The sequence below is a fragment of the Lissotriton helveticus genome, chromosome 9 (genome assembly GCF_964261635.1).
Source record: "Lissotriton helveticus chromosome 9, aLisHel1.1, whole genome shotgun sequence".
NCBI classification, from domain to species: domain Eukaryota; kingdom Metazoa; phylum Chordata; class Amphibia; order Caudata; family Salamandridae; genus Lissotriton; species Lissotriton helveticus.
In genome coordinates, this window is record NC_136070.1 from 396,926,188 (window position 1) to 396,942,151 (window position 15,964).

General features: G+C 47.3%; 1 protein-coding gene across 1 annotated transcript in view; it reads left to right on the plus strand.

Annotated features, from left to right (window-relative positions):
* The window catches only part of LOC144781356 (cholesterol 24-hydroxylase-like), a 457,687-nt gene that overhangs the window by 16,334 nt on the left and 425,389 nt on the right, over positions 1-15,964 (plus strand). The window contains exon 2 of the mRNA XM_078660145.1: positions 405-482. Coding sequence (XP_078516271.1) covers positions 405-482 — 78 coding nt within the window. The remainder of the gene's footprint in view (positions 1-404; positions 483-15,964) is intronic.

The window sequence follows — 15,964 nt, forward strand, 5'->3', positions numbered from 1 at the left end:
TACAAAATGGCGGCCGTGAATCCAGTCACGGAGATGCGTCGCACATTTGTAACAAAATGTGCTGTTATCGGGCTTACCGTGGCTGCAGAAAATCCTTACTGGAGTCTAGGCATCTTTAGGAAGAAAGTCCCCACAAGTAGAAGACTAACAGTACGGTCCTACCGCCTGCCGCCGTGAAAATCCTCGGTCATGGCACGGAGCAGCGCTAGGCGACCGCCATCTCCTCTGGCACCAAGCCACACCCCCCAGACCTTAGAAATGTTTTGAAGGGTTCAAGCATGCTGTTGTCTCCAATGTTTTGCTCATAATGTGTCAAACGTCAGGCAGTATGAATGTAAAGTAATAAATACCAAAGACTTATTTGCATGCCTGTTGAAGTATTCTTTTGGCTTCTTGTATTGCAGCTTCTTACTTGGACACCTTCCATTACTTATAAAGAACAAACGGAAGAATGAGGTTCTCCATCAACTTCTATTAGAATGGTAAGTTTTAAGAGTTGTGTAAGATTGAGGTTAAGGGCATCAGAACGCATACATATACTCTGTGGTAGTCAGAATAAAAGTACTTTTTCAGAAGATAATTCAGAAGGTGAAGTGAAGTCAGTTAACATGCCTGGAGAAGAACTAGTCAACTTCAAATGTTAGCAGATGACAGACACCAAAATCAAATTGCGTTTCCAGGGGTTTTACTGCTATTGTTCGGTGAAATCATTTATTATTATATAATGGCAAAAGTCAGATTTTAGGATATCTTTAAAGAACAAATAAATACGCTGTGTAACGAAACTGAGCTCGATGCTGGATTTGCCATTGCTGCTCAAATTGGCCCCCATCAGAGGAGAAATGTATATGATTTAAATTGAATGCATTTTCTTCTTCGTGAAGAGTTCGAGGATTGGAGGGAATGTCAATGACTTCAGGCAGGCTGCCAATCTCAGATTTGTTTGGATAGCCAATATAGTAGATGAACAGGTTCTCTTGAAGGTCTCAGTTTGTGATAAAATCCTGAGCAAAAAGCTAAGGGGTCTATTAAGATGGCAGGCGGAATTTTGTCCGCCTGCCACCCTAGGGGTGCTGGGACCGGCTGTCAGTGGTGCAGCGGTCCCACACCAGCAATTAGGAAGCCACCGCTACCGTCGCGGTGGCATACCCCATCCACAACATTGTGGCGAGCAGTGCACACAGCATCACCTGCCATGTTGTGGATGCTCCTTGTGCATTTGCATGCACAACGTGGGAGGCACCGCATGGTGCCTGCGATGTTGGGCATTCACATGCAGGGGGTACCATAGCAAGCCCCATGTGCACCCCCAACACTCAAGGGGCCTGCAACAGGCCCCACATACACGAACGTCTTTCCATGGTGGCAACACCGCAAGGGAAAGGCACTTTCCCGCCTGCATTGTAATATGGATGGCGGTGTCTTGCAGACACCGCCACCATATACAGCCCCTTTTCTGCCCGGTCGACACATCGGGGGGAAATGGGATGCAGGCGGAGGTAAATGTTGGGTGGATTGCCACCGCCATGGGGGCGGTGGCGATCTGCCCGACATCCTAATAGGCCCCTAAGTCTCAAAAGAATCACTGGAGCAGTGATAAATGCATCACAATCAAATGAAACCAGATTCAGAATAATTTTAAAAAGTAACAAAGTACGTCACAAAAAATGACTACGGGTGTCCTTTAGGAGATAGCAAAGCTTGGAACCGCCATAAACCAACAGGTCTACTGTCCCAGCAAACCTGAAGTTGACTAAGTTCATACAGAGGTGAATGTCCTGCCAGGTTCATCATGGTGGAGTCTCAGCTGGCTCAACGATCAAAAACCTTTGACCATCAGCCTGCCTGCCAAATGCCTACTGGTTTGCTTATGTTCAAAGGCAAAGCTTATCTAGTGTACTTTCAACCTACGTTTCGTAATTATTTGGTTCTGAAAATAAAAATCACATGCCAAGTGCACCGCAGTGACATGGGCAGACTGCCTTTCGTGGAAGCTGCCCCCTCCCTCTTGGTGGAAGCACTTATGGTGAAAATAACCCCAGCATATTAATGACAGCTTGAGTAGTATAGTGCAACTTTTGCAAAACTTAGGGCTCAACTCACAGAAAGATGAAAGACTTGCCATGGTTACTCATGCATAGGAATTCATGTGGAGGTCAAATTAGATGCAGACTAAAGATAACCCATGACTGCAGAAGTTACAAAATCTAAGTGAGTGAATGGCTGTTACATTTATTTTATCCAGATGTGAAGCTTGTAAATGACGGAAATGAGGAATGCAAAATGTGTGTGTCAAGGGAATGGCCTGGGCAATAAAATCCTAAATACAAACCCACCAACAATGTAGTAAAGGAATAAATGCTGATTGGTAAGACCTACTCAAATCCATACCTTTCAAAACTCTCACTAACTCAACAAATGCAGGGGGAATGGCAAAGTATCATAAAATATACAATAAATAGCCCTTAAATGTGAAAACGGCACATTCTTTATGACGGTCTGGTGAAACCAGTGTAATTAGTTTAACTTAAGGAGTGGTGATTTAGACTTGCCCAATGTGTGTATTACTGATCCAGCACAGGTAATAAAAGTAAGATAAAACGATCCATAATGTCTCTGTTGATCGAGCAGAGTGGAAACAAGCATTTGCAATGCAATAGGTCTTGCATTTACAAGAGTTTGAGCTATTGACATTGTAAATGACGAGGCCTTTTATTTATGTGTTTTTAAAACAGATAAATAAAAGGCATTGTTATTTACAATGCCAATAGCTTAAACTCTCGCAAATGCGAGACCTATCGCATTGCAAATGCATTCGGCGCCCGTGCTATAATCATTTCAAAAAAGCGTTAGGAGAGAGTGTGTCAAAGGCAGGACAAAGCTATTTGAGAAAATAGTGCGCAGTGGCTGTAATTAAAGCCTACCATGTAACAACACATGTAACAAAGGGTGTCTCCTTGCGAGGTTACAAAATGAGACTAGATGGTACTAAGGAGGGACTACTAAGCCTATTAATCAATGAATAGGCACAGTTTACATTGGACAATGACACAAGCCAATGAAAAATATAGGCAGAGAGTAGGTGGAGCTTCAAGTCCCTACCTAAATACAGCATGCCTCGCCTAGCAGCTCATGTGCTGCCCAGGCTTGACCTAAAAACAGCGAGATAGGGTGTTCAGGTTAAAGGTCATACTCCTTGGTGCGGCAGACTGGAGGTGGTGGTATCACTTTCAACAACACAGCAATGGTCATGGTTTGGTAAGTGAGTTCTTATCACCATCTGCCCAGACTATTCTTACCATGTTCATGCTCCCCTGCATCATCAGACTGCTGGCTCCTTTCTGAGCACTGGAAGCTTCACCAAAGGCAGCTGACAGACTGACCAGTACAGATGTCTATTAGAAATTGGATTACTGCGTGACTGGGAGGAGAGCTCTGGTCCATCAGCAACCGCAATCCAAGTCAAAGTAAGGCAGAAGCAACCTAAAATTATCCCATGCTCAGCCCCTGATAGCTTGGCACAGACCAGTAAGGCTTAACTTCGAGGCAATGTGTAAAGTATTTGCGCAACACTTCAAACTGTAAGACAGTGATAATAACACACAAAAAGTATCCCACACCAGGTTAGAAAAATAGAGCAGCATTTAATTATTACAACAAGACCAAAACAACAATCCAATCAGTAGAAACAGATATGAATTTTTAGAGAATAAACTGTAAAATAGTGCCTAAAAGCATAAAGTGCTTACTGGGGATATCTGGACATACTGGACCTGGTCAAAGTCAAAAGTTCAGGCCGACCGCAATGGAGCGAAGGTTGAATACAGTCCCAGATTAGTCCCACTGAAGTTTTACCTTCTCAAGTTTTGTTGCAAGAGTCCTGTTCACGTTAAAGAGGGTTACCGGGAGCAATGAGAGCATTGTGGGCAGCAGTCGGTGTGGCGTGAAGAGCAAGCTGGGCGTTGTGGATGGGTAGGCTGGCTGCTTTGTGTAGCGAGAGGCTGGTGTTGAATCGCGCTAATTTTCGATGCAAGCGGCTCAGTTCTGGTGCAAACTGGCATGTTTAAGGTCGCAAAGAGCCCATACGCTTGATTCTAGAGCCCGCTGAGCTGCACCAAGAGTCTAGGAACTGAGGGACACCACTTAGGGTCAAGAACTCACAAAAGATGGGTCCAGGAGCTGTGGGGGGGCCTTTTCTGTCCCTGGGGCTGACCGCAATCTTAGCCCCTTTGAGTCTCACTGGGGTCCCAGGTTCAAGATGGTTCCAGTTCTTCCTTCCCAGGCAGGAGCGCAGCAGGTCAGCACAGTAGGGCTGTAGCTCCTTTGGAGTAGCAGTCCAGCAGAGTGGCATTCCTTGTAGTAGCACAGCAGCCCTTCTTCCTGGCAGAGTATCCACAGGTCTAGAAGTGTATCGATGAGTTGGTGTCTGGGGTCCTTCTTATATACACCATTGTGCCTTTGAAGTGGGGAGAAGCTTCTAGAGGCATGCCTTTGAAGGGCACAGATTCCCTGCCTTTCCTGCCCTGGCACCAGACTGACTACAGGTGGTATGCAGCCCTTTGTGTGGAGGCAGGGCACAGCCTATTCAAGTGTAAGTGAGGTGTCGCTAGTTCCTCTCTCCCATCCTGCCATTGATGGCGATCCATTCACACCTAAGCTCCCCTTGTGTGTGGCTGTCTAGTAGGAATACACAAAGCTCAGCTGTCAACTACACCCCAGTCATTGACTGGATACAGGCAGCATATCTGTAACAAGGACAATCCAATATGCCCATGGGACATGGGTAAATGTATATATAAATCTGTAAAAAAAGATTGCATGTGACTCATTCAGATCCAGGAAACTCATCAAAAGGTATGAAGGCTCTGTAATAAACGTTCTCACATTCAATGAAAACCTAAATCTATAACATGGGTACTCACAAACTTTCTCTCGGGGGCCAAATTTACAGTGTTGTTTGTGTCCGAGGGCCCCACCAGTGGGGGAGGGGACGGGGCTAGAGCAACAAAAAAAACTGACCATGAGGTTGATTACTGGTCCTTGCAGCGGATGCCTTTGTCCACTATGCCACCAAACCCGGCATACACACATCTCTCTCTCTCGCTCTCTTTCTCTCTCTCTCTATCTCTCTCTCTCTCTCTCTCTCTCCCTCTCTCTCTCTCTCCCTCTGTCTCCCTCACTCTGTCTCCCTCACTCTGTCTCCCTTTCCCTCTCTCACTCTGTCTCCCTCACTCTGGCTTCCTTTCCCTCCCTCCCTCTCCCTCTGTCTCCCTTTCCCTGCCTCCCTCTCCCTCTGTCGTCTCACCCTCTGTCTCCCTCTCCCTCCCTCACTCTCCCTCTGTCTCCCTCTCCCTCCCTGACTGACTGACTGACTGAAATATTTGTAGAGCGCACGAATGCCGCGGCGTCTTGGCGCTAAGGATACAGAGAGTAGGGGAAGGCCGTGGGGCAGATCGTTTTAGGTAAAAAGCCAGGTCTTTAGATCTTTCCTGAAGCTCGTTTTGGATTTTTGGGCACGGAGTGCTGGGGGTAGCGAGTTCCAGATTTTAGCCGCCTGGTAGTAAAAGGACTTTCCCCCCCATCGGGCTCTGTTTATTCTGGGTAGGCAGACTAGGTCATGGGTGGCTGACCTCAGTGTACGCAGGGGTACATATCGGGGTAGTAGGTTATTGAAGTCGTCAGGTCCCTTGCCGTGTAGAGATCGGTGAACCAGGCAGAGAGCTTTAAATTGAATGCGACGTCTGACTGGGAGCCAATGCAGTTCCCGAATAGCTTTGGACGTAGGGTGGCGTCTGGGGAGATTCAGTAAGGCTCTGGCCGCCGCATTTTGGATTGCCTGGAGTTTAGACAACTGTTTTTCACCTGCTCCCAGGTAAAGGGAGTTACAGTAGTCTATCCGGGACATTACAAGGGCTCCCATCACAGTTTTTCTTAGCATGTCCGGGATGTAGGGTAGGACTTTCCTGAGCAATTTAATGCTGTGGAAACAGGCGGAAGTCACCTGATTCACCTGGGCTTTGCACGAGAGTTCTTTATCTAATAAGAAGCCAAGGTTTCTGGCCTTGTCTACGGGGAGAGGGCAAACTCCTGCTTCGGGGGGCCACCATAGGTCGTTCCAGATGGAGGGTTTGTGACCGAACTCGATGACTTCGGTTTTGTCTGTGTTCAGTCTTAAAAAGTTATTGCTCATCCAGTTCTTAACCTGAGTAAGGCAATTCCTGAAACACTCCGCCGTATCGTCAATGGATTGTGAGACGGACACAATGATTTGTGTATCGTCGGCGTAAGACACCAATTGTAGGCCATGGGACCTAATCAGGGCAGCTAGGGGGGTGAAGTAAAGATTGAATAGTGTTGGTGACAGTGCCGAGCCCTGTGGGACACCACCCGGAAGAGAGAATTCGGCGGATTGTAGACCATTCCAAATCACTTGGTTAGTACGGAGGGTTAAAAAGGAGGTGATGAGGGCCAGGGCAGAGCCGGTAAAACCTAGGGACGTAAGTCTTTTTAATAGGATGGAGTGGTTTACGGTGTCGAAGGCCGCTGTGAGGTCTAATAATATCAGGGCCGACCGCCCACCTTCGTCCATGGTTTTGCGAATTTTTTCAGTGGCAATGATAAGGGCTGATTCCGTGGAGTGTAGGGGTCTGAAGCCATGTTGTGAGGGATCGAGTAGCTTCTTTTCCTCCACATGCCGCATTATTTCCTGGTTCATAGCTTTTTCTAAAATTTTTGCAGGTAGGGGCAGACAGGAGATGGGACGATAGTGTTTAGGCTCAGATGGGTCAAGGGAGTCTTTTTTAAGAATGGGTCTGATACAGGCCATTTTCCAGTTTTTTTTAAATTCTCCTTGAGAGATGATTTTATTAAGCAAAGGAGTCAGGGTGTTTGCGATGGTCTCAGGGATTTGATGCAGCACGTAAGGGGGGCATGGGTCCAGTGGAGAGCCAGATTTCATCTGGGTAATTAAATCATACACTTGCTGTTTCTCGAGTGCAAAGAAGCTGGAGAAGCGGGGGGGGGGGGTTATATCGGTATGTCCAACTTCGTTAGAGGGTGTGACGGATACCATGGCGCTAAGGTCGTCATATACTGTTTGTACTTTCTTTTGGAAGAAGGTGGCCATTCCGTCAATAAAACTCTGATCAGGACTAAATACTGTGTCTTGAGGAGTTTTTGTTAAGTGGGCAACAGTTTTGAAAAGTTCCCTGGAGGAGTTTGTAGAATTTTGAATTTTTTCTGTGAAATAAGCAGATTTTGCTTGGACTATAGTAGTTTTATACTCCTGTAGAGTTTTTAAGTATTTCAGTTTATTTTCATGAGTGTAGTCGGAGCGCCAGGTTCGCTCTGCGCGTCTGCACTTAATCTTGACTGTTTTTACCTCGGCCGTATACCATTGGGCGGTAACGAGCCGTTTTCTGGGTTTCTTTGATTCGATTGGGGCCAGCTCATTGACTGCCTCGGTGATCCATTTGTTGAAGTTGAAAGCCCAATCTTCGCTGTTGCCACATTCAAAGTTAGGGGGATTTCTATCCAGTGTCTCAGCGAGTAGATTGGATTAAATTTTTTTCCAAGGACGGGATGTTTCAGGAGGTAGGTAACTTCTGCGCTGATTTATAGGATTTTTTATTTGTAAGTTAAAGAAGATGGCATTATGATCCGACCAAGGTATAGGGGTGATGGATATGATTTTAATGGAGTAGCTGTTGGAAAAGATCCCATCGAGGGTATGTCCTGCTGAGTGGGTGGGTTTGTCAATCAATTGCTTCATGTCGAAGCTGAGAAGGTTGTCAAGAAAAGTAGCAGAGTCCGAATCGTTATTTAGCTCTCCCTCCCTTTCCCTCCCTCCCTCTCTCTCTGTCTCCCTTTCCCTCCCTCCCTCCCTCTCCCTCTGTATCCCTTTCCCTCCCTTTCACTCCCTCACTCTGTCTCCCTTTCTCTCCCTCACTCTCCCTCCCTTTCCCTCCCTCACTCTCCCTCTGTCTCCCTTTTCCTCCCTCACTCTGCCTCCCTTTACCTCCCTCCCTATCCCTCTGTCTCCCTTTCCCACCCCCCCTCTGTCTCCCTCCCTTTCCTTCCCTCCCTCTCCCTTCTCTCTCCCTCCCTTTCCCTCCCTCCCTCTCCATCTGTCTTCCTTTCCCTCCCTCCCTCTCTCTCTGTCTCCCTTTTCCTCCCTCCCTCTGTCTCCCTTTCCCTCCCTCACTCTGTCTCCCTTTCCCTCCCTCACTCTCCCTCTGTCTCCCTTCCCTCCTTTTCCCTCCTTCTCTCTCCCTCCCTTTCCTTCCCTCCCTCTCCCTCCCTCACTCTCCCTCTGTCTCCCTCCCTCTCCCTCCCTCTCCATCCCTTTCCCTCCCCTCTGTCTCCCTCCCTCTCCCTCTGACTCCCTTTTCCTCCCTCCCTCTCACTCCCTCTGTCTCATTTTCCCTCCCTCCCTCTCCCTCTGTCTCCCTTTCCCTCCCTCACGCTCCCACTGTCTCCCTTTCCCTCCCTCACTCTCCCTCACTCTGTCTCCCTTTCCCTCCATCACTCTCCCTCACTCTGTCTCCCTTTCCCTCCCTCACTCTCCCTCTGTCTCCCTTTCCCTCCCTCTTCCTCCCTTTCCCTCCCTCCCTCTCCCTCTGTCTCCCTTTCCCTCCCTCCCTCTCCCTCTGTTTCCCTCCCCCTCCCCCTCCCTCCCTCTCCCTCCCTCTGTCTCCCTTTCCCTCCCTCTCTCTCCCTACCTCCCTCTTCCTCTGTCTCCCTTTCCCTCCCTCACTCTCCCTCCCTCTCCCTCTGTCTCCCTTTCCCTCCCTCCCCCTCCCTCTGTCTCCCTTTCCCTCCCTCACTCTCCATCACTCTGTCTCTCTCTCCCTTTCCCTCCCTCACTATGCCTCCCCTTCCCTCCCTCCCTCCCTCTCCCTCTCTCACCCTCCCTTTCCCTCCCTCCCTCTCCCTCTGTCTCCCTTTCCATCCCTCCTTCTCCCCCTGTCTCCCTTTCCCTCCCTCACTCTCCCTTTCGCTCCCTTTCCTTCCCTCACTCTGTCTCCCTTTCCCTCCCTCACTCTCCCTCACTCTGTCTCTGTCTCCCTTTCCCTCCCTCACTCTCCCTCTAGCTCCCTTTCCCTCCATCCCTCTGCCTCCCTTTCCATCACTCCCTCCCCCTCTCCCTCCCTCTCTTTCCCTCCCTCTCCCTCTCCCTCCCTTTCCCTCCCTCCCTCTCCCTCTCCCTCCCTTTCCCTCTCTCCCCCTCTCTCCCCTCCCTCTCCACCCCTCCCTCTCCGTCATCCCACCCTGGCTGTGTGTGCCCAGGCTGAGACAGCTTCCGGGCACACAGACATAGATCCGCACCCAAGCACTTCACAGGTCTTTAAAAGACCATTCACATGTTAATGAGGCTGTGTTGTATTTCACTCTGTCTCTGTCGCCCTTTCCCTCCCTTACTCTGCCTCCCTTTCCCTCCCTCCCACTCACTCTCTCTCCCTCCCTTTCCCTCCCTCCCTCTCCCTCTGTCTCCCTTTCCCTCCCTCCTTCTCCCTCTGTCTCCCTTTCCCTCCCTCACTCTGTCTCCCTTTCCTCTCTCACTCTCCGTCACTCTGTCTCCCTTTCCCTCCCTCCCTCTCCCTCTGTCTCCCTTTCCTTCCCTTTCCCTCCCTCACTCTGCCTCCCTTTCCCTCCCTCCTCCCCTCTCCCTCTCTCTCCTTCCCTTTCCCTCCCTCCCTCTCCCTCTGTCTCCCTTTCCCTCCCTCACTCTGTCTCCCTTTCCCTCCCTCACTCTGTCTCCCTTTCCCTCCTTCACTGTCCCTCTGTCTCCCTTTCCCTCCCTTTCCCTCCCTCCCTCTGTCTCCCTTTCCCTCCCTCCTCCCTCTGTCTCCCTTTCCCTCCCTTTCCCTCCCTCCCTCTGTCTCCCTTTCCCTCCCTCCTCCCTCTGTGTCCCTTTCCCTCCCCCTCCCTCTCCCTCTGTCTCCCTTTCCCTCCCTCACTCTCCCTCCCTCCCTCTCCCTCTCCCTCTGTCTCCCTTTCCCTCCCTCACTCTCCCTCCCTCCCTCTCCCTCTCCCTCTGTCTCCTTTTCCTTCCCACACTCTCCCTCTGTCTCCCTTTTCCTCCCTCACTATGCTTCCCTTTCCCTCCCTCCCTCTCCCTCTCTCACCCTCCCTTTCCCTCCCTCCCTCTCCCTCTGTCTCCTTTTCCCTCCCTCCTTCTCTCTGTTTTCCTTTCCCTCCCTCACTCTCCCTCTGTCTCCCTTTCCCTCCCTTTCCCTCTCTCACTCTCCCTCACTCTGTCTCTGTCTCCCTTTCCCTCCCTCACTCTCCCTCAGTCTCCCTTTCCCTCCCTTTCCCTCCCTCTGTCTCCCTTTCCCTCCCTCCATCTCCCTCCCCCTCTCCCTCCCTCCCTCTCCCTCTGCCTCCCGTTCCCTCCCTCACTCTCCTGCCCTCTCCCTCTGTCTCCCTTTCCCTCCCTCACTCTCCCTCTGTCTCACCTTTTAGCGCCGCAGCTCCACTCTGACTATGGCTGGCCCCCACAGAGCAGCAGAGTCTCCGAGTCACACTGGATGTCTGCAAGGTCCGCGGGCCGCCAGGTAAGGCTTGCCGGGCCGCTGTCGGCCTGTGGACCGTACTATGAGTACCCGTGTTCGATAACTTACATCCGGGCATGTACCAATCTTGCACAATTCAAGAAACGTCTGAGAACCTGGTTAATTTAAGGAGCTTTGTTCAATCATATCATCATCTGTTGCCTGTCTCCAGAGTGCCGCGAGATCCCCCAGGGAATGATTTGTTGCGCCTTATAAATATAAAATAATAATAATAAATTGACAATAATGAAGGATAAATAATGTGCTGGACAAAGAATTTTCGTTGTATATGTATGGTATTTATACATGTACAAACTTGATGTGCAAAAAGTGAATCAGTAGTGCTGACAATGCAGTGCACACATAGTGATTAAATAAACAACATTCACTACACAAGGACACAGTACAATTCTCATTGGTTGTATGCACTTTCAAGTTCAGGTGAATCTAGAGAAGCGTCCAGGAAACTAGCAAGCCCTCATGTTCGTTGCAGGTGTTAACCAATCCGGGGAGGTGGGGGTGTTGATGTTTGAACCCCAATATATTTGAGGGATCTCCTCAGGACGTCGTCATCCAACTTAAACACCACCTTGTTGTAGATACTGCCAACCTGTCCAACTATCCTTAATTCTGATGTTATCATGGTATTGCCAGTGTTTCACTGTTGCATCCATATAACAGTTGCGTCAAAAATGCGGGAGACCTCCGTGCACCTCGCTCAAATGTTCCCCTTGCGTAGCTGATGCAGGAAAGGCTACAGGACCCATCAGCTAAGGCAAGAAAATGCCAACTTTCTACTAGTATAATTTTCAGAATTGTCATATAAAATCCGACTTCACCATAAGTTAGGATTTTGAATTAGAATTCCAGATCCACCAAATATGAACCAATTATCTCTTCTCATTTGGAAGGAACACTCTTAAAATGTAATAAGGCAACTCAAATCTTATTGTATGGGAGAGATAGGCCTTTCAGTAGTGAAAAACACATTTAAGAGTTGTTCACTACTATGACATGTAAAACCTAAAAGTTCATGCCCAACTTTTTAAATACACTGCATCCTTCCCTTGGGCTGTCTTGGGCCTACTTTAGGCGTGTCCTGTATGTATTAAAAAGGAAGGTTTGGGCCTGACAAAAGGTTTATTTTGCCAGGTCAACATGGGAGGTTACAACTGCACACACAGGCCCTTCAATGGCAGGTCTGAGGCATATTTAAAGGCCTACTAAGAAGGGTGGAGCTATCAGTGCTGCAGGTCAACTGGTAGCATTTAATTTAGAGGCACTGGGCACATGTAGTGCCACTTTATTAGGGACCTATAAGTAATTTAACACCTTGGCTGCTTGAGATATTCCCCTACTGTGCTGGACCATAATATAAATGTGTGTGGTCAGCTCGTCATGAGCACACGAGCACTGTGCCTCATGACGAGCTGAGCTCGTCATGCGCACCGAAGGGGTTAAATATGCCAATTGAGTATGAGCCAATTCTACCATCTTTTAAGGAGAGAGCACATGCACTTTAGCACTAGAAATGTAAATTGCACAGAGTCCTAAGCCAACTAAAATACATTCACCGAAAAGTGAAATGCAAAGGTACAAGGTTTGGGGGATGGCCCTACGAAAAAGCCCAGGTCCAACACAGTCTGTACCAATTACAGTGATGTGATGTGTAGTATTAACCTCACATGCAGAAGTAGTTACCAACTCATAATATGAGTAGGATAGCTAATCTGTGGTGCAGGAGACCTATCCTATGACATGCACATTGTCTCTGCATATATATGTAGCATTTAAGCCATCCCACCACTTTGACCATCTGCCCTGCATCCACAGCTGCACTGAAACAATTGTGTAGTATTTTATTGGTACATATCATATTAGTAACAGTTAAAATGCTAATACTTTGTTTATATAGCACTCAGTACCACACTTGCAATTTCTAAGAGCTATAAATAACAAGTAAAACAATCACCTAATTTAATGATAGACCTCTGGAAGGATATGAGGATATGTTGGCCTTGCTGTAATTTGAAATCACATAGCACATGGTGTCACTGTTGTGGCCCTGTTGATTTGCATTTGTCTTGTCCTATTTGATACAAGCTAGCACTACTGATGGCTTTGGCAAGTTTGGGGCAAGCCTAAGCAGGTGTTACAGGTTTCCTTTTCCAAATTAGTTCAGGCTGGGTCTTGCAATGATGTTGGTTGGTTTGTCCTCTTTGGTGCAATCTATAGCTCATTCCCCTGTTTGATAGAGTTCTAATTGTAGTGTGACCTAAGTGGGAAGTTTTGGTTTTGTGTATGAAGTTCTGAGTGGTTCTGTTGACTAATTGCTTTGACATGACGATCTATGTCAGGTAGTTTTTGTCAGAAAGTGTAGTGAAATGGAAAGAGTGGCATTATTGTAAATTTAGTATTGCTCGTCTGTTACATAACTGGGTATGATTTACCTCTGTGCCGTCTTCTTCAGAATTGGTGCAAGCCTAACCATGTGAGTCTGATTTCTATATCCGATTTGGTGCTCGCTTGTGGTTTCCTAGCTGGATTGGGTGCAAGTTGGAGTTTCCATGTATGATTGCTTTGTTCATGTCCCGTGAAGGTGAGGACTTGCATACAAGGTTGCTTTGTGTCTGATCTGTGCAGCCCAGTGCATGCACTCATTGTTCTGTATTTGGGTATGGCCCAGAGCGAGTTTGCAGCAAAACAACTAAACTTGCTGAGGTTCTATCTTTTGGTAAACGTCGAATGCCCAAAGGGAGAGTACAGGGTCATCGACAAACAGATCACATTACTGTGGCCACCGAGGCATGGCATGTGTGTAAAGAATCCAGCCAGAGAACCGCAAATGAGCAATCCATATCCAAAGATACTATGTGGAGATCAGTTCTTTAGAGGTATGACCTAGAGAGGGAACATCCAGGGTTTCATTGTTATAGATACCTCTGATGGTCTGTCATTTTCTTCATTCACATCAGGAGTGAATTTCATGGCATCTCTGATGCAATGTGGCACGTCATGCATATGTGACAATTTCCCATGATAGCTTCATCATCTGGTACTCAGAAACTGTTGCATAGTTGCAGAGTGGAAACCTTGGGCACTTATGTAGTTGTTGCTTACTTAGTATGATCACAAAAGTGAATGTATCGATGAATGAAAGGTACCTGAATATCAACTCCAAAATAATATTTAACCATAATTTTGCGGTCAAAATATGGGGGCAGATTTACAAGGAGCTGACCTATCTGCAAAGATGTGTCAGTTTCCTTGCACCAGCGCCAAATTCTGACGCATAGGTTGGCCCAAATGTGACGCACTGCTGGACTTGCTTATGAAAGTGACGCAACTCCTGCAATGTGCCACAACAGCTAGGTGAGTCCCATTCAAAAAGCCCTGCGCCTTTCCTTATACCTGGTCTGAGCAAGCATAGGGATTTTGACGCAGTGAAGGCTTAGAGCGACGCAGTGAAATGTTGTAAATTTCACTGCGTCAGTTCTACATGGCTTTTTGCGTGGGTTGCCCACCCTGCATACATTATACCTGACGCAGTTATAATGTGCGCACAAGTAGGAGCTCTAGAGGGAAGAAAAATCAGGTCCCCCTCCACTCAACAATCAATCAGAAAACACAAAGACCTGGTCTATAAGGCACCTCTTTTTAGGCCAAACAAGGTAGAACGGAGGTAGGGATTCATAAAATGTAAATGCCATATACGCCTCTCTTTTCCATAACGAGGTAGTAACCAACCGTTCTTTTGCCTTCAATTTGAAAAAAAAACTGTTTTGACCAATGGCAGTCACCACATTTTTTCCCCACCATACAAAGGAATTTGTGAAAGGTGCAAGAAAGGGACTCAGAAAAAATTAAAAAAATAATGTGAAAAGACAAGATGACCCCTCACGTGCGCACGACCAAACAAGCTCACTGGTTGGTACTCACCCGTTTTGGTCACTTTTATCATTATCGGTGGTCATCCTGTCTTGAAAAATATTAGTAAATTTAGTGTCTAAATCAAGAAAAGTTAGGTGCTGCAAAGTGAAAAGATCACATCCCACGGTGCGACCCTGTGAAGTTAAAATTGAAAAAAAGTTGCACTTTATTCGAAACCAACTTTATTATTCAGATGTGCACTCATTCAAATTAAAAGCGGTTGCTTGTCATGCATACCGTTTCATACTGTGCCAACATGTTTCATTGCCACACGAATTTTAGTGCAAATTCTTCAGGGCAAACAAAGTCACCTGGCACCAGTACTGGACACTCAAATCAATTTTTCCGAGGACCTAAGTAAGCCACTGTTCTGCGTACTAGCTCTATCTTTTTAGGTCACACAAGAGGCTCTATCTGTGAGTCCTCTCGGTGGATTTAACATTCAGGTGTAATGTCAATCGGCCGGGGCCTCACGGAGTGCGTATTCTCATCCGTATACAGGCTTTACAATGTGACGCATCTACCTAGATGTGTCACGTTGTAAATTGCCCACATTGTTTGCACTTCAGTTGCGTCACAAAAAAGTGATGCAATGGTGGTGCAAGGAGGCACAAGGGGCTTGTTTTTCTGCACCATAGCGACTACAAAAATATCAAGGGAGATACATTGGTGGTAAGCATATTGTTGTGCACATGCAGCCACCCACAGACATAAAGACACATAACAAGTACCGCATGGTAATGTTGTGCTCAAATAAGTGCAAAAATTCATAGGAAAGTTGCATAGTGAATATAAAACTTTTAGATAATTGAATATGTATTCGAAACAGGGCATGGGTTGGGCAACCTGTCCTTCCTCTTGGAACTGGTCCACTTATATCCTGTGAAAGGCAAGAAATAGCGTATGGATATTGGAGGATGTGGTTCTGCCTGGAACAAATCCATTTTGATCTGGGAGAACCAGGTGCCCCAGTGTATGCTGAATCCGGTTTGAAATAACCTTCCCCAAGATTTTTCAGTCTAGATTCAATATAGATAATGGTCGATATGAGTTGCGCTCAAGTGAATCGCAACTAGGTTACGCAGCAAGAGAATAAGTAATTCCTGAGATGATGGCAGTAGCATGCTCTGCACCATGGATGCCTCATAAACTTCCGACAATTCAGTTTGGTAGCTTCTAAAACATTTCAGTTGGAGGCTGTCCACTGCTGGGGGACCTGCTGGTTGCACGTTGCCTGATCGCAGTGGCGATTTTGGATTCTGTCAGTGGCCCCTCTGTTGTGCGCACTTGATCTTTTGTAACATCTGCAGATGGAATTACTCCAAGACACTGTTTGTGCAAATGTCTACTGTGATTAGCTATGAGTATAACTGCTGGTAGTAGTCAGTGAACACTGCATTTATATATGCTTCTATGTGCATATCATGTCCATTCCAGTGATGGATAGCAGCTATGGCCCTTTTGCGTTTCTCAGCCTGAAT